Here is an 18,649-nt window from a genome sequence, read left to right as displayed (position 1 = left end):
GGGGGAAAGATGGGGGGGTATATCTGTGCCTATATATGATATGGGGGGTACAAAGAGGCAGTTATGGAGTGGGGGGTACGGGAGTGGGCACTTTCGGGAGAGACTCCCCGCCCTGATACTCTCACAAGTGGGAACAGGCCGGGCGTGTTGGACCTGACAAGCAGTCTAAAGAGACAGTCACCCTTCCCAGCAGTCTCCATGGGGAGGAAGAATGTGGCTTGAGCAATGTGGGTAAGTGCCGCGCCCGCTCGTGCTGTCGGCCCAGATTTACAGGAAATGCCCTTATGGCACCGACACATTAACATTGGGGGGGGGGGGATCTGTCCTGGGATCACATTTGTCAAGTGCAAAATTAAAGGGGAAATGCACCTACTCACAATATATTAAACACAGGACAATGATATTGCACCTTTGACATTGCGTCTTTAGTGGGGCCACAGGGGCCACAGCAACAGATGTAGTTTAACAGGTTCCTTCCCATAGCAACCAAATGGTGGGCATGACTGGCATCATATTATCCAATCATATGGCATTATCCCTGTTACCTGAATCTTAAGAGGCAAATGTCACAGGGTTGTTGGACAGTTAGAATATCTGCCCGGGGGCAAGAAGCTGGGGCCGTTTGTGTATCTGTACAGCCTGTGCCCTGGCAGTGGGGCTCATACACATGGATAAGAACCGGGACTGTGAGTGGAGGAGGCTGCAGGGTGCTGGGGGCCCATTGGGATGGTGACAGGGGCTGGGTTGGATCAGGGCATTGTAGGTGGGTTGGGTGCCCCCTGTGGGAGTTATTACAGCACAGTGGGTTGGATACAAGTAGAAGGGTGGGTGCTGGGAGTGGGCAGGAGGGGGGGTGCCGGGAGTGGGAGGGTGAGTGCCGGGCAGGAGGGGGGGTGGCCGGGAGTGGGCAGGAGGGGGGGTCCGGGCAGGAGGGGGGTGCCGGGAGTGGGCAGGAGGGGGTGCCGGGCAGGAGGGGGGTGCCGGGAGTGGGCAGGAGGGTGAGTGCCGGGCAGGAGGGGGTGCCGGAGTGGGCAGGGAGGGTGAGTGCCGGGCAGGAGGGGGGTGCCGGCGCGAGTGGGCAGGAGGGGGTGCCGGGAGTGGGCAGGAGGGGGTGCCGGGAGTGGGCAGGAGGGTGAGTGCCGGGCAGGAGGGGGGGTGCCGGGAGTGGGCAGGAGGGTGAGTGCCGGGCAGGAGGGTGAGTGCCGGGCGTGGGCAGCGAGGGTGAGTGCGGGCAGGAGGGGGCCGTGCCGGGGAGTGGCAGGAGGGTCGAGGGCCCGGGCAGGAGGGTGAGTGCCGGGCAGGAGGGTGAGTGCCGGGCAGGGAAGGGTGGAAGTGGCCGGGCAGGAGGGGGGGTGCCGGGACGTGCGGCAGGAGGGTGAGTGGCCGGGCAGGAGGGTGGTGCCGGGAGTGGGCAGCGAGGGGCTGGAGCTCGCCGGGCGACAGGAGGGGTGAGTGCCGGGCAGCGAGGGTGATGTGCCGGGCAGGAGGGGGGGTGCCGGGAGTGGCGGCAGGAGGCGCTGAGTCGCCGGGCAGCGGGGTGAGTGCCCGGGCCAGGAGGCATGAGTGCCGGGCAGGGGGGGGGTGCCGGGAGTGGGCAGGAGGGGGGGTGCCGGGCAGGAGGGGGGGTGCCGGCAGTGGGCAGGAGGGTTGGCACTGGGTGCGGATTGCTGCGCTGGGGGGGCGGAGTAGCAGCTCCTGGCCCCGCCCATTCCCTACCTGTCCGACAGGTGCAGCTCACACGAGTGGATCGCACGGAGTTGCAGCGACATGTCAGAGGAGCAGGGGCCACTGTGGGCGATTTCGGGGCCCCAGATCTGGGCAGGCAGCGGTCGGGTTGGGCATGAGGAACCCTGGGTAGGAGAGTGGCCCCCGGGAGGGCAGGAGATCAGCCTGGGGGCCCCAGGAGAGGAGCCCGGTGACCTTGGAATGATCCCCGCAGCCGGGACATCGGATCCCCAACCGGGGGGCACCTGCCGGGAGCACGGGGGGCCGCTCCTCTGGTTCTGTTACCCGGAGAGCAGGCTGATCTGCCAACAGTGCCGGAACCGCTGCCAGAACCACCGAACCGTCCCCTTGGAAGAGAGAGCCGCCCAGATCCGGGTGAGTCCCAGCTGAACCCCTGGGTACTGGGCTCCGGCACTCACAGGGTTACCCGCACCCCTACTGGCACTCACAGGGTTACCCGCACCCCTACTGGCACTCACAGGGTTACCCGCACCCCTACTGGCACTCACAGGGTTACCCGCACCCCTACTGGCACTCACAGGGTTACCCGCACCCCTACTGGCACTCACAGGGTTACCCGCCCCTACTGGCACTCACAGGGTTACCCGCGCCCCTACTGGCACTCACAGGGTTACCCTCACTCCTACTGGCACTCACAGGGTTACCCGCGCCCCTACTGGCACTCACAGGGTTACCCGCGCCCCTACTGGCACTCACAGGGTTACCCTCACTCCTACTGGCACTCACAGGGTTACCCGCGCCCCTACTGGCACTCACAGGGTTACCCGCACCCCTACTGGCACTCACAGGGTTACCCGCACCCCTACTGGCACTCACAGGGTTACCCGCGCCCCTACTGGCACTCACAGGGTTACCCGCGCCCCTACTGGCACTCACAGGGTTACCCTCACTCCTACTGGCACTCACAGGGTTACCCGCGCCCCTACTGGCACTCACAGGGTTACCCGCGCCCCTACTGGCACTCACAGGGTTACCCGCGCCCCTACTGGCACTCACAGGGTTACCCTCACTCCTACTGGCACTCACAGGGTTACCCGCGCCCCCTACTGGCACTCACAGGGTTACCCGCGCCCCTACTGGCACTCACAGGGTTACCCTCACTCCTACTGGCACTCACAGGGTTACCCTCACTCCTACTGGCACTTACCGGGTTACCTGCACCCCTACTGGCACTCACAGGGTTACCCGCGCCCCTACTGGCACTCACAGGGTTACCCTCACTCCTACTGGCACTTACCGGGTTACCTGCACCCCTACTGGCACTTACAGAGTTACCCGCGCCCCTACTGGCACTCACAGGGTTACCCGCGCCCCTACTGGCACTTACAGAGTTACCCGCGCCCCTACTGGCACTTACAGGGTTACCCTCACTCCTACTGGCACTTACAGGGTTACCCTCACTCCTACTGGCACTCACAGGGTTACCCGCGCCCCTACTGGCACTTACAGAGTTACCCGCGCCCCTACTGGCACTCACAGGGTTACCCGCACCCCTACTGGCACTTACAGGGTTACCCTCGCTCCTACTGGCACTTACAGGGTTACCCTCGCTCCTACTGGCACTCACAGGGTTACCCGCGCCCCTACTGGCACTCACAGGGTTACCCGCGCCCCTACTGGCACTCACAGGGTTACCCTCACTCCTACTGGCACTCACAGGGTTACCCTCACTCCTACTGGCACTCACAGGGTTACCCTCACTCCTACTGGCACTCACAGGGCTACCCTCACTCCTACTGGCACTCACAGGGTTACCCTCACTCCTACTGGCACTCACAGGGCTACCCTCACTCCTACTGGCACTCACAGGGTTACCCGCACCCCTACTGGCACTCACAGGGTTACCCGCGCCCCTACTGGCACTCACAGGGTTACCCGCGCCCCTACTGGCACTCACAGGGTTACCCTCACTCCTACTGGCACTCACAGGGTTACCCGCGCCCCTACTGGCACTCACAGGGTTACCCGCGCCCCTACTGGCACTCACAGGGTTACCCTCACTCCTACTGGCACTCACAGGGTTACCCACGCCCCTACTGGCACTCACAGGGTTACCCGCGCCCCTACTGGCACTCACAGGGTTACCCGCGCCCCTACTGGCACTCACAGGGTTACCCGCGCCCCTACTGGCACTCACAGGGTTACCCGCGCCCCTACTGGCACTCACAGGGTTACCCGCGCCCCTACTGGCACTCACAGGGCTACCCTCACTCCTACTGGCACTCACAGGGTTACCCGCGCCCCTACTGGCACTCACAGGGTTACCCTCACTCCTACTGGCACTCACAGGGTTACCCGCACCCCTACTGGCACTCACAGGGTTACCCGCGCCCCTACTGGCACTCACAGGGTTACCCGCACCCCTACTGGCACTCACAGGGTTACCCGCGCCCCTACTGGCACTCACAGGGTTACCCGCACCCCTACTGGCACTCACAGGGTTACCCTCACTCCTACTGGCACTCACAGGGTTACCCTCACTCCTACTGGCACTCACAGGGCTACCCTCACTCCTACTGGCACTCACAGAGTTACCCTCACTCCTACTGGCACTCACAGGGCTACCCTCACTCCTACTGCACTCACAGGGCTACCCTCACTCCTACTGGCACTCACAGGGTTACCCTCACTCCTACTGGCACTCACAGGGCTACCCTCACTCCTACTGGCACTCACAGGGCTACCCTCACTCCTACTGGCACTCACAGGGTTACCCTCACTCCTACTGGCACTCACAGGGGCTACCCTCACTCCTACTGGCACTTACCGGGTACCTGCACCCCTACTGGCACTCACAGGGTTACCCGCGCCCCTACTGGCACTCACAGGGTTACCCTCACTCCTACTGGCACTTACCGGGTTACCTGCACCCCTACTGGCACTTACAGAGTTACCCGCGCCCCTACTGGCACTCACAGGGTTACCCGCACCCCTACTGGCACTTACAGAGTTACCCGCGCCCCTACTGGCACTCACAGGGTTACCCGCGCCCCTACTGGCACTTACAGGGTTACCCGCGCCCCTACTGGCACTCACAGGGTTACCCGCGCCCCTACTGGCACTCACAGGGTTACCCGCACCCCTACTGGCACTTACAGGGTTACCCGTGCCCCCTACTGGCACTTACAGGGTTACCCTCACTCCTACTGGCACTTACAGGGTTACCCGCGCCCCTACTGGCACTCACAGGGTTACCCGCGCCCCTACTGGCACTCACAGGGTTACCCGCACCCCTACTGGCACTCACAGGGTTACCCTCACTCCTACTGGCACTTACAGGGTTACCCTCACTCCTACTGGCACTCACAGGGTTACCCGCGCCCCTACTGGCACTCACAGGGTTACCCGCGCCCCTACTGGCACTCACAGGGTTACCCGCGCCCCTACTGGCACTTACAGGGTTACCCTCACTCCTACTGGCACTTACAGGGTTACCCGCGCCCCTACTGGCACTCACAGGGTTACCCGCGCCCCTACTGGCACTCACAGGGTTACCCGCGCCCCTACTGGCACTCACAGGGTTACCCTCACTCCTACTGGCACTCACAGGGTTACCCGCGCCCCTACTGGCACTCACAGGGTTACCCTCACTCCTACTGGCACTCACAGGGTTACCCGCGCCCCTACTGGCACTCACAGGGTTACCCTCACTCCTACTGGCACTCACAGGGTTACCCTCACTCCTACTGGCACTCACAGGGTTACCCGCGCCCCTACTGGCACTCACAGGGTTACCCGCACCCCTACTGGCACTTACAGAGTTACCCGCGCCCCTACTGGCACTTACAGGGTTACCCGCGCCCCTACTGGCACTCACAGGGTTACCCGCGCCCCTACTGGCACTCACAGGGTTACCCGCACCCCTACTGGCACTCACAGGGTTACCCGCACCCCTACTGGCACTTACAGGGTTACCCGTGCCCCTACTGGCACTTACAGGGTTACCCTCACTCCTACTGGCACTTACAGGGTTACCCTCACTCCTACTGGCACTCACAGGGTTACCCGCGCCCCTACTGGCACTCACAGGGTTACCCGCGCCCCTACTGGCACTTACAGGGTTACCCGCGCCCCTACTGGCACTCACAGGGTTACCCTCACTCCTACTGGCACTTACTGGGTTACCTGCACCCCTACTGGCACTCACAGGGTTACCCGCGCCCCTACTGGCACTCACAGGGTTACCCTCACCCCTACTGGCACTTACCGGGTTACCTGCACCCCTACTGGCACTCACAGGGTTACCCGCGCCCCTACTGGCACTCACAGGGTTACCCTCACTCCTACTGGCACTTACCGGGTTACCTGCACCCCTACTGGCACTCACAGGGTTACCCGCGCCCCTACTGGCACTCACAGGGTTACCCTCACTCCTACTGGCACTTACCGGGTTACCTGCACCCCTACTGGCACTCACAGGGTTACCTGCACCCCTACTGGCACTCACAGGGTTACCCGCACCCCTACTGGCACTTACAGAGTTACCCGCGCCCCTACTGGCACTCACAGGGTTACCCTCACTCCTACTGGCACTTACCGGGTTACCCGCACCCCTACTGGCACTCACAGGGTTACCCGCACCCCTACTGGCACTCACAGGGCTACCCTCACTCCTACTGGCACTCACAGGGTTACCCGCGCCCCTACTGGCACTCACAGGGCTACCCTCACTCCTACTGGCACTTACCGGGTTACCTGCACCCCTACTGGCACTCACAGGGTTACCTGCACCCCTACTGGCACTCACAGGGTTACCCGCGCCCCTACTGGCACTCACAGGGTTACCCTCACTCCTACTGGCACTTACCGGGTTACCTGCACCCCTACTGGCACTCACAGGGTTACCTGCACCCCTACTGGCACTCACAGGGTTACCCTCACTCCTACTGGCACTTACCGGGTTACCCGCACCCCTACTGGCACTCACAGGGTTACCCGCACCCCTACTGGCACTCACAGGGCTACCCTCACTCCTACTGGCACTCACAGGGTTACCCGCGCCCCTACTGGCACTCACAGGGTTACCCTCACTCCTACTGGCACTCACAGGGTTACCCTCACTCCTACTGGCACTCACAGGGCTACCCTCACTCCTACTGGCACTCACAGGGCTACCCTCACTCCTACTGGCACTCACAGGGTTACCTGCACCCCTACTGGCACTCACAGGGTTACCCTCACTCCTACTGGCACTCACAGGGTTACCCTCACTCCTACTGGCACTCACAGGGCTACCCTCACTCCTACTGGCACTCACAGGGTTACCCTCACTCCTACTGGCACTCACAGGGTTACCCTCACTCCTACTGGCACTCACAGGGCTATCCTCACTCCTACTGGCACTTACCGGGTTACCTGCACCCCTACTGGCACTCACAGGGTTACCCGCGCCCCTACTGGCACTCACAGGGTTACCCTCACTCCTACTGGCACTTACCGGGTTACCCGCGCCCCTACTGGCACTCACAGGGTTACCCGCACCCCTACTGGCACTTACAGAGTTACCCGCGCCCCTACTGGCACTCACAGGGTTACCCGCACCCCTACTGGCACTTACAGAGTTACCCGCGCCCCTACTGGCACTTACAGGGTTACCCGCGCCCCTACTGGCACTCACAGGGTTACCCGCGCCCCTACTGGCACTCACAGGGTTACCCGCACCCCTACTGGCACTTACAGGGTTACCCGTGCCCCTACTGGCACTTACAGGGTTACCCTCACTCCTACTGGCACTTACAGGGTTACCCGCGCCCCTACTGGCACTCACAGGGTTACCCGCGCCCCTACTGGCACTCACAGGGTTACCCGCACCCCTACTGGCACTCACAGGGTTACCCTCACTCCTACTGGCACTTACAGGGTTACCCTCACTCCTACTGGCACTCACAGGGTTACCCGCGCCCCTACTGGCACTCACAGGGTTACCCGCGCCCCTACTGGCACTCACAGGGTTACCCGCGCCCCTACTGGCACTTACAGGGTTACCCTCACTCCTACTGGCACTTACAGGGTTACCCGCGCCCCTACTGGCACTTACAGGGTTACCCTCACTCCTACTGGCACTTACAGGGTTACCCGCGCCCCTACTGGCACTCACAGGGTTACCCGCGCCCCTACTGGCACTCACAGGGTTACCCGCGCCCCTACTGGCACTCACAGGGTTACCCGCGCCCCTACTGGCACTCACAGGGTTACCCTCACTCCTACTGGCACTCACAGGGTTACCCGCGCCCCTACTGGCACTCACAGGGTTACCCGCGCCCCTACTGGCACTCACAGGGTTACCCTCACTCCTACTGGCACTCACAGGGTTACCCTCACTCCTACTGGCACTCACAGGGCTACCCTCACTCCTACTGGCACTCACAGGGCTACCCTCACTCCTACTGGCACTCACAGGGTTACCCGCGCCCCTACTGGCACTCACAGGGTTACCCGCGCCCCTACTGGCACTCACAGGGTTACCCGCGCCCCTACTGGCACTCACAGGGTTACCCTCACTCCTACTGGCACTCACAGGGTTACCCGCGCCCCTACTGGCACTCACAGGGTTACCCGCGCCCCTACTGGCACTCACAGGGTTACCCGCGCCCCTACTGGCACTCACAGGGTTACCCGCACCCCTACTGGCACTCACAGGGTTACCCTCACTCCTACTGGCACTCACAGGGTTACCCGCACCCCTACTGGCACTCACAGGGTTACCCGCACCCCTACTGGCACTCACAGGGTTACCCGCACCCCTACTGGCACTCACAGGGCTACCCTCACTCCTACTGGCACTCACAGGGTTACCCGCGCCCCTACTGGCACTCACAGGGTTACCCGCGCCCCTACTGGCACTCACAGGGCTACCCTCACTCCTACTGGCACTCACAGGGTTACCCTCACTCCTACTGGCACTCACAGGGTTACCCTCACTCCTACTGGCACTCACAGGGCTACCCTCACTCCTACTGGCACTCACAGGGTTACCCTCACTCCTACTGGCACTCACAGGGTTACCCTCACTCCTACTGGCACTCACAGGGTTACCCTCACTCCTACTGGCACTCACAGGGCTACCCTCACTCCTACTGGCACTCACAGGGTTACCCTCACTCCTACTGGCACTCACAGGGTTACCCGCGCCCCTACTGGCACTCACAGGGTTACCCTCACTCCTACTGGCACTCACAGGGTTACCCTCACTCCTACTGGCACTCACAGGGCTACCCTCACTCCTACTGGCACTCACAGGGTTACCCTCACTCCTACTGGCACTTACCGGGTTACCTGCACCCCTACTGGCACTCACAGGGTTACCCGCGCCCCTACTGGCACTCACAGGGTTACCCGCGCCCCTACTGGCACTCACAGGGTTACCCGCGCCCCTACTGGCACTCACAGGGTTACCCGCGCCCCTACTGGCACTCACAGGGTTACCCTCACTCCTACTGGCACTTACCGGGTTACCTGCACCCCTACTGGCACTCACAGGGTTACCCGCGCCCCTACTGGCACTCACAGGGTTACCCGCACCCCTACTGGCACTTACAGAGTTACCCGCGCCCCTACTGGCACTCACAGGGTTACCCTCACTCCTACTGGCACTTACCGGGTTACCCGCACCCCTACTGGCACTCACAGGGTTACCCGCGCCCCTACTGGCACTCACAGGGTTACCCGCACCCCTACTGACACTCACAGGGTTACCCGCACCCCTACTGGCACTCACAGGGTTACCCGCACCCCTACTGGCACTCACAGGGTTACCCCCCCATACAGTTATACAGTACCAGCTGCTGGGCTCCGGCACTCACAGGGTTACCCCCCCCCCCCATACAGTTATACAGTACCAGCTGCTGGGCTCCGGCACTCACAGGGTTACCCCCCCATACAGTTATACAGTACCAGCTGCTGGGCTCCGGCACTCACAGGGTTACCCTCCCCCCCATACAGTTATACAGTACCAGCTGCTGGGCTCCGGCACTCACAGGGTTACCCCCCCATACAGTTATACAGTACCAGCTGCTGGGCTCCGGCACTCACAGGGTTACCCCCCCATACAGTTATACAGTACCAGCTGCTGGGCTCCGGCACTCACAGGGTTACCCCCCCATACAGTTATACAGTACCAGCTGCTGGCTCCGGCACTCACAGGGTTACCCACCCCATACAGTTATACAGTACCAGCTGCTGGGCTCCGGCACTCACAGGGTTACCCACCCCCCCCCATACAGTTATACAGTACCAGCTGCTGGGCTCCGGCACTCACAGGGTTACCCCCCCCCCATACAGTTATACAGTACCAGCTGCTGGGCTCCGGCACTCACAGGGTTACCCCCCCCATACAGTTATACAGTACCAGCTGCTGGGCTCCGGCACTCACAGGGTTACCCCCCCCCCCCCCATACAGTTATACAGTGCCAGCTGCTGGGCTCCGGCACTCACAGGGTTACCCCCCCATACAGTTATACAGTACCAGCTGCTGGGCTCCGGCACTCACAGGGTTACCCCCCCCCCCCCCCATACAGTTATACAGTGCCAGCTGCTGGGCTCCGGCACTCACAGGGTTACCCTCCCCATACAGTTATACAGTACCAGCTGCTGGGCTCCGGCACTCACAGGGTTACCCCCCCATACAGTTATACAGTACCAGCTGCTGGGCTCCGGCACTCACAGGGTTACCCCCCCCCATACAGTTATACAGTACCAGCTGCTGGGCTCCGGCACTCACAGGGTTACCCCCCCATACAGTTATACAGTACCAGCTGCTGGGCTCCGGCACTCACAGGGTTACCCCCCCCATACAGTTATACAGTACCAGCTGCTGGGCTCCGGCACTCACAGGGTTACCCCCCCCATACAGTTATACAGTACCAGCTGCTGGGCTCCGGCACTCACAGGGTTACCCTCCCATACAGTTATACAGTACCAGCTGAACTACAACTCCCAGCATGCTCTGCTGCCCAGGAAGGAAAGTGCAGCTCAGTAGCCGGGGGAAGGGTTCACGCTCGGCCAAACAGTGACATCACAACTAGTTAACCATTAACCTGCCCGCTGACTAGCAGCCGCAAAGCCATTTATACCTTCTAGCAAGTTGCAGTTGGTCCCTTCTGGTTTTGAATGAATTCACTTTCTGTCTTGCAGATCCCCACTTTGTTGCTATGGTCTGGCTACTCCTAGCAACTAGGGGGGGTGCTGAAAGGACAGACTGGAATCTGAGCAGAGGCAGGACCCAGTAACACAAACAGGTTGCTGGGCTGTGAGCGACCCTAGTAACCGGAAATTAGTTTCGAGTGGCTGAATAAAACCCTCAATAATAAATGTTTCTGGTTGCCGGGGTCACCCTTCCTAGCAACCAAGTAGCTTTATGCCTTGCAGAGCCATTTCTAAACCCCACAATAAAGCTGCTGTATATATATATATAGTTACTGAGCCGGGGGGGGGCCCCCATACAGAGGGGCAATAGCAGGGGCAGGAGGAATGCAGGAAGCGCCTTGGGACAGAGATAAAAGGGCGATGGATAAACCCCCGGGGGGGGGGGGGGAATGGTTTTCCGTTGCACAATGAGGCTCCTCAGCCCAGCAGGACAATGGGCCCTTTATGTACAATACACAGAGCCAAGGGGAAGCCATGGAGTTGGGTTACTGGGTATCAGGCTGGGGGGGGGTATGGTCCCCCCCCCCCCCCGCCAATGGTACATTCCTGCAGGGCCCCAGGGGTAATGATGCACAATGGCCTCTACGTTCAGCTGAACTGCACCCCTAGCCTGGGACCCTATTAGTGAGTCTGTGCCCCCCCATATAATCTGCTATTTATTAACATGAGCACCCAGTGGCTCCTCCTAGTGGCCGTGCCAGCCCTGAGGCAACAGAACCGTAGGGAAAGCTCTGTTGCCATGGCGACTCCCCATACTGTAAACTGGGGACCTCCCCATACTGTAAACTGGGGACCCCCCCCGGACTGCTGCCCGTACTGAGCAAATACCCCCCCGGTGGCTGCTGCTGCCCGTACTGAGCAAATACCCCCCCGGTGGCTGCTGTTGCCCGTACTGAGCAAATACCCCCCCCCCGGTGGCTGCTGCTGCCCGTACTGAGCAAATACCCCCCCAGTGGCTGCTGCTGCCCGTACTGAGCAAATACCCCCCCAGTGGCTGCTGCTGCCCGTACTGAGCAAATACCCCCCCAGTGGCTGCTGCTGCCCGTACTGAGCAAATACCCCCCCCGTGGCTGCTGCTGCCCGTACTGAGCAAATACCCCCCAGTGGCTGCTGCTGCCCGTACTGAGCAAATACCCCCCCAGTGGCTGCTGCTGCCCGTACTGAGCAAGGGGAATTACTAATGAAACTATTATTTCTGCCCCAGAACAAGATCGTGGATCGCTGTGAGAAGCTGCAGCTGCAGACGGCCGGGATCCAGAAGTACCTGGGGGACACACTGCCCGCAAAGACCCCACGTGTGGCGGTAACGTTCCCCCCACTTACTTACCCACTAGGATAGGACTATTATGTAATAAGAGGTTACATCACTTCTGACCAATTGGTGCCCCAGAGATTGAGGAAACCTTCTGACCAATTGGTCTCCCCAGAGATTGAGGGAACTTCTGACCAATTGGTGGCCCCAGAGATTGAGGAAACCTTCTGACCAATTGGTCTCCCCAGAGATTGAGGGAACTTCTGACCAATTGGTCTCCCCAGAGGTTGAGGGAACCTTCTGACCAATTGGTGCCCCAGAGGTTGAGGGAACTTCTGACCAATTGGTGCCCCAGAGACTGAGGGAACTTCTGACCAATTGGTGCCCCAGAGGTTGAGGGAACTTCTGACCAATTGGTCTCCCCAGAGGTTGAGGGAACTTCTGACCAATTGGTCTCCCCAGAGGTTGAGGGAACTTCTGACCAATTGGTCTCCCCAGAGGTTGAGGGAACTTCTGACCAATTGGTCTCCCCAGAGGTTGAGGGAACTTCTGACCAATTGGTCTCCCCAGAGGTTGAGGGAACTTCTGACAATGCTCCCAGAGATTGAGGGAACCTTCTGACCAATTGGTCTCCCCAGAGATTGAGGGAACCTTCTGACCAATTGGTCTCCCCAGAGATTGAGGGAACCTTCTGACCAATTGGTGCCCCAGAGATTGAGGGAACCTTCTGACCAATTGGTCTCCCCAGAGATTGAGGGAACCTTCTGACCAATTGGTGCCCCAGAGATTGAGGGAACCTTCTGACCAATTGGTCGCACCAGAGATTGAGGGAACCTTCTGACCAATTGGTGGCCCCAGAGATTGAGGGAACCTTCTGACCAACTGGTCGCACCAGAGATTGAGGGAACCTTCTGACCAATTGGTGGCCCCAGAGGCTGAGGGAACCTTCTGACCAATTGATGCCCCAGAGATTGAGGGAACCTTCTGACCAATTGGTGGCCCCAGAGGCTGAGGGAACCTTCTGACCAATTGATGCCCCAGAGATTGAGGGAACCTTCTGACCAATTGATGCCCCAGAGATTGAGGGAACCTTCTGACCAATTGGTGCCCCAGAGATTGAGGGAACCTTCTGACCAATTGGTGCCCCAGAGATTGAGGGAACCTTCTGACCAATTGATGCCCCAGAGATTGAGGGAACCTTCTGACCAATTGGTGCCCCAGAGATTGAGGGAACCTTCTGACCAACTGGTCACACCAGAGATTGAGGGAACCTTCTGGCCAATTGGTGCCCCAGAGATTGAGGGAACCTTCTGACCAACTGGTCACACCAGAGATTGAGGGAACCTTCTGACCAATTGGTGCCCCAGAGATTGAGGGAACCTTCTGACCAACTGGTCACACCAGAGATTGAGGGAACCTTCTGGCCAATTGGTGCCCCAGAGATTGAGGGAACCTTCTGACCAACTGGTCACACCAGAGATTGAGGGAACCTTCTGACCAACTGGTCACACCAGAGATTGAGGGAACCACCACGTTAATGCAGATGGTTGTCCCCCCCTTTGGGCAGGCCACGGCCAGGGCGGCCCGGGAGCTGGTGATCCAGAGGTTGAACCTTATCAGGACGGTGTGTGACAACGAGGAGCAGCGGCTGCTGGAGGAGGTCCACGCGGAGGAGGAGCGGGCCCAGCAGGGGATCCTCACCCAACGGGCGCACTGGAGCGACTCCGCCCTCAAACTCTCCGGCATTCGGACCGACCTGGTGGACATGCTGACCAAGCTGGACGACCTCAACCTCATCGTAAGTGGAGATATCTATCTTTGTTCTATCTGGTTGCTAGGGTCACCGCCTTTAGCAACAAGGCAGAGCCAATAGGTCTATGATTACACTGCCGTTACTTATAGGAATATTTCCCCTTTATTTGCACAGAGTTCGGCTGAAGCCATAGAAGAGAGGTGAGTCCGTGCCACGGGGGGGCTATAGATATTGGGGGGCTGGTAGGTGGCCCCAGGGTCCTAACGCCCCGCTCTGCTCTCCCTTTCAGGACGGAGGAAGCAGAAGGAATCCTGGAGCCGCAGGAATCGGACAAGTTAAACTTTAACCCAAACTGCGTCCAGAGTCCAATGCTGAAGCGGCTGTGGGTTTCCTCCGTGTTCTGCTGCCCCGCGGGTCAGTACCTGGCGCCGACCCCCCCCCCCCAAATACCCACTCAGGCGAATCAAACAGAACTATCTGCTTCCTCAAGGGGAAGTTAAACAACAGCCGGTATTTATGGGATCGGGAATTTCCCTCAGTAACCCTTCACCCGCCTCGCCCCTAAAGCGATGGGTGCTCGCAAGTCATGCTGGGAAATTCCAGGGGCAATTAATGGGATTGGTCGCCTTAGAGTTAACTTTTAGTATGATGTCGAGGGTGATATTCTGAGACAATTTGCATTTGGTCTTCATTTTTTATTATTTGTAGTTTTTTAGTTATTTAGTTTTCAGTTCAGCAGCTCTCTGGTTGCTAGGGTCCAAGTTACCTTAGCAACCAGGGAGTGGATTGAATGAGAGGCTGGTATATGAATAGGGGAGGGGCTGAATAGAAAGATAAGGAATAAAAAGTAACAATAACAATAAAACTGGAGCCTCACAGAGCAATAGGGTTTGGTTGTCGGGGTCAGTGACCCCCATTTGAAAGCTGGAGAGGCCGGGCATTGATGTTGGGCATGAGGCCGGGCACCAAGGTTGGGCACGAGGCCGGGCACCGATGTTGGGCACGAGGCCGGGCACCGATGTTGGGCACGAGGCCGGGCACCGATGTTGGGCACGAGGCCGGGCACGAGGGCGTGCACCGATGTTGGGCACGAGGGCGTGCACCGATGTTGGGCACGAGGGCGGGCACCGATGTTGGGCACGAGGCCGGGCACTGATGTTGGGCACTGATGTTGGGTACAAGGCCGGGCACTGATGTTGGGTACAAGGCCGGGCACTGATGTTTGGTACAAGGCCGGGCACTGATGTTGGGTACAAGGCCGGGCACTGATGTTTGGTATGAGGCCGGGCACTGATGTTGGGCACTGATATTGGGTATGAGGCCAGGCACTGATGTTGGGTATGAGGTCGGGCACTGATGTTGGGCACTGATATTGGGTATGAGGCCGGGCACTGATGTTAGGCACTGATGTTGGGTATGAGGCCGGGCACTGATGTTGGGTATGAGGCCGGGCACTGATATTGGGTATGAGGCCGGGCACTGATGTTGGGCACTGATGTTGGGTATGAGGCCGGGCACTGATGTTGGGTATGAGGCCGGGCACTGATGTTGGGCACGAGGTTGGGCACTGACTAATGAGCATTTCCTCCCGTTGGCAGTGTGTGAAGACATCACGTTTGACACCAAGACCATGGGGCCCCTGTTGGCCCTCACAGAGGACAAGGCTCTGACGTTCCTGCAGAAGAAGGCCAAGAACTATTCCGACGAGCCGGAACGCTTTAACCACTGGCCCAACTGCTTCGCCACCGGGTCGTTCCAAGGCGGCGTCCACTCCTGGAAGGTCAACGTGGAAAAGAGCGGCGCTTACAAACTGGGCGTGGCCTACGGATCCATGGCGCGCAAGGGCTCGGGAAACGACTCCCGACTGGGGTACAATCCCGACTCTTGGGTCTTCTCCCGGTACGACAAGGACTTTCGCTTCTCCCACAATTCCGAGCACCAGGCGGTGGAACTGCTCCGGAGCCCCAAGCATATTGGCGTTGTGCTGGATTACGATGTGGGGGAACTCATCTTCTACGACCCCGGCGCTTGTGTTGTCCTCCACACCCACCGAGCGAGGTTCCACCAACCAGTTTTCCCCGTCTTCGCTGTAGCGGACGAGAGCATCGCCTTTGTACAGTGAGGCTAAAGGGGAACTTTTACTATTTATATGGAGAATTCTAGACTTCTTCTAGAGCAGGAAGTAACATCACTAGGATCTATAGAACATCCAAACCCCAGGTCCATAGACTTCTTCTAGACCAGGAAGTGACATCACTAGGATCTATAGAACATCCAAACCCCAGGTCCATAGACTTCTTCTAGACCAGGAAGAAACATCACTGGGATCTATAGAACATCGATACCCCAGGTCCATAGACTTCTTCTAGACCAGGAAGTTACATCACTGGGATCTATAGAACATCGATACCCCAGGTCCATAGACTTCTTCTAGACCAGGAAGTTACATCACTAGGATCTATAGAACATCGATACCCCAGGTCCATAGACTTCTTCTAGACCAAGAAATAACATCACTGGGATCTATAGAACATCGATACCCCAGGTTCATAGACTTCTTCTAGTCCAGGAAGTGACATCACTAGGATCTATAGAACATCGATACCCCAGGTTCATAGATTTCTTCTAGACCAGGAAGTGACATCACTAGGATCTATAGAACATTGATACCCCAAGGTCCATAGACTGCTTCTAGACCAGGAAGTAACATCACTAGGATCTATAGATCATCGATACCCCAGGTCCATAGACTTCTTCTAGACCAGGAAGTAACATCACTGGGATCTATAGAACATCGATACCCCAGGTCCATAGACTTCTTCTAGACCAGGAAGTGACATCACTGAGATCTATAGAACATCGATACCCCAGGTCCATAGACTTCTTCTAGACCAGGAAGTGACATCACTAGGATCTATAGAACATCGATACCCCAGGTCCATAGACTTCTTCTAGTCCAGGAAGTGACATCACTGGGATCTATAGAACATCGATACCCCAGGTCCATAGACTTCTTCTAGACCAAGAAATAACATCACTGGGATCTATAGAACATCGATACCCCAGGTTCATAGACTTCTTCTAGTCCAGGAAGTGACATCACTAGGATCTATAGAACATCGATACCCCAGGTTCATAGATTTCTTCTAGACCAGGAAGTGACATCACTAGGATCTATAGAACATTGATACCCCAAGGTCCATAGACTGCTTCTAGACCAGGAAGTAACATCACTAGGATCTATAGATCATCGATACCCCAGGTCCATAGACTTCTTCTAGACCAGGAAGTAACATCACTGGGATCTATAGAACATCGATACCCCAGGTCCATAGACTTCTTCTAGACCAGGAAGTGACATCACTGAGATCTATAGAACATCGATACCCCAGGTCCATAGACTTCTTCTAGACCAGGAAGTGACATCACTAGGATCTATAGAACATCGATACCCCAGGTCCATAGACTTCTTCTAGTCCAGGAAGTGACATCACTGGGATCTATAGAACATCGATACCCCAGGTCCATAGACTTCTTCTAGACCAGGAAGTTACATCACTAGGATCTATAGAACATCGATACCCCAGGTCCATAGACTTCTTCTAGACCAGGAAGTTACATCACTGGGATCTATAGAACATCGATACCCCAGGTCCATAGACTTCTTCTAGACCAGGAAGTTACATCACTGGGATCTATAGAACATCGATACCCCAGGTCCATAGACTTCTTCTAGACCAGGAAGTAACATCACTGGGATCTATAGAACATCGATACCCCAGGTCCATAGACTCTTCTAGACCAGGAAGTTACATCACTGGGATCTATAGAACATCGATACCCCAGGTCCATAGACTTCTTCTAGACCAGGAAGTTACATCACTGGGATCTATAGAACATCGATACCCCAGGTCCATAGACTTCTTCTAGACCAGGAAGTTACATCACTGGGATCTACAGAACATCGATACCCCAGGTCCATAGACTTCTTCTAGACCAGGAAGTTACATCACTGGGATCTATAGAACATCGATACCCAGGTCCATAGACTTCTTCTAGACCAGGAAGTTACATCACTTGGATCTATAGAACATCGATACCCCAGGTCCATAGACTTCTTCTAGACCAGGAAGTTACATCACTGGGATCTATAGAACATCGATACCCCAGGTCCATAGACTTCTTCTAGACCAGGAAGTTACATCACTGGGATCTATAGAACATCGATACCCCAGGTCCATAGACTTCTTCTAGACCAGGAAGTTACATCACTGGGATCTATAGAACATCGATACCCCAGGTCCATAGACTTCTTCTAGACCAGGAAGTTACATCACTACTTGATGGACCTGATTTTCGGGATAAAAATATAATGTCTTTTTCTCCCACGGAGACAGTTTCTGTTACCCACGTTGTACTGTAAGTGACTGATACCTATAAATTATTCACTGTCTGACCCGCCCCGTGTGACTGTACTGCCCCAAGTCCTGTTTCTCTTCTACCCCTCCCTGTCTGCTGCTTCTGTTCCTCATTCCACCGCCCAGGGACCGGCGCCATGACCCATAATACCCCTTGGGTTCTATAGGGTACATTATAAATATATACAAATATACAGAGAAGGAATGTTCTGGGCACACAATAAGCTGTACCCCCATACTGTACTGTCTAAGGGAAACACTATGGCACCCCCTACCCATATGTATAAATACAAATATACAGAGAAGGAATGTTCTGGGCACACAATAAGCTGTACC

The 18,649-nt window shown here is 57.6% G+C and overlaps 1 protein-coding gene across 1 annotated transcript; it reads left to right on the top strand.

Moving 5' to 3' along the window:
• Positions 1-1,656: 1,656 nt before the first annotated feature.
• bspry (B-box and SPRY domain containing) lies at positions 1,657-18,351 on the top strand. Its single transcript, XM_031891098.1, has 6 exons — positions 1,657-2,100; positions 12,095-12,193; positions 13,710-13,940; positions 14,070-14,095; positions 14,185-14,309; positions 15,494-18,351. The coding sequence occupies exons 1-6, from the start codon at positions 1,768-1,770 to the stop codon at positions 16,015-16,017; spliced, it is 1,338 nt and encodes a 445-aa protein (XP_031746958.1). The 5' UTR covers positions 1,657-1,767; the 3' UTR covers positions 16,018-18,351.
• Positions 18,352-18,649: the final 298 nt, after the last annotated feature.

Source organism: Xenopus tropicalis, chromosome 8 (assembly GCF_000004195.4).
Source record: "Xenopus tropicalis strain Nigerian chromosome 8, UCB_Xtro_10.0, whole genome shotgun sequence".
NCBI classification, from domain to species: domain Eukaryota; kingdom Metazoa; phylum Chordata; class Amphibia; order Anura; family Pipidae; genus Xenopus; species Xenopus tropicalis.
The sequence above is the reverse complement of the archived record's forward strand: the minus strand, read 5'-3'. Positions and strand labels throughout refer to the sequence as shown.

Bases quoted from the DNA above. Each gene is read 5' to 3' on its own strand.
- bspry (XM_031891098.1), top strand. From the start codon at position 1,768: ATGTCAGAGGAGCAGGGGCCACTGTGGGCGATTTCGGGGCCCCAGATC. The intron at 2,101-12,094 runs GTGAGTCCCAGC...TTTCTGCCCCAG, and splicing joins AGAGAGCCGCCCAGATCCGG to AACAAGATCGTGGATCGCTG. The intron at 14,096-14,184 runs GTGAGTCCGTGC...TCTCCCTTTCAG, and splicing joins GCTGAAGCCATAGAAGAGAG to GACGGAGGAAGCAGAAGGAA.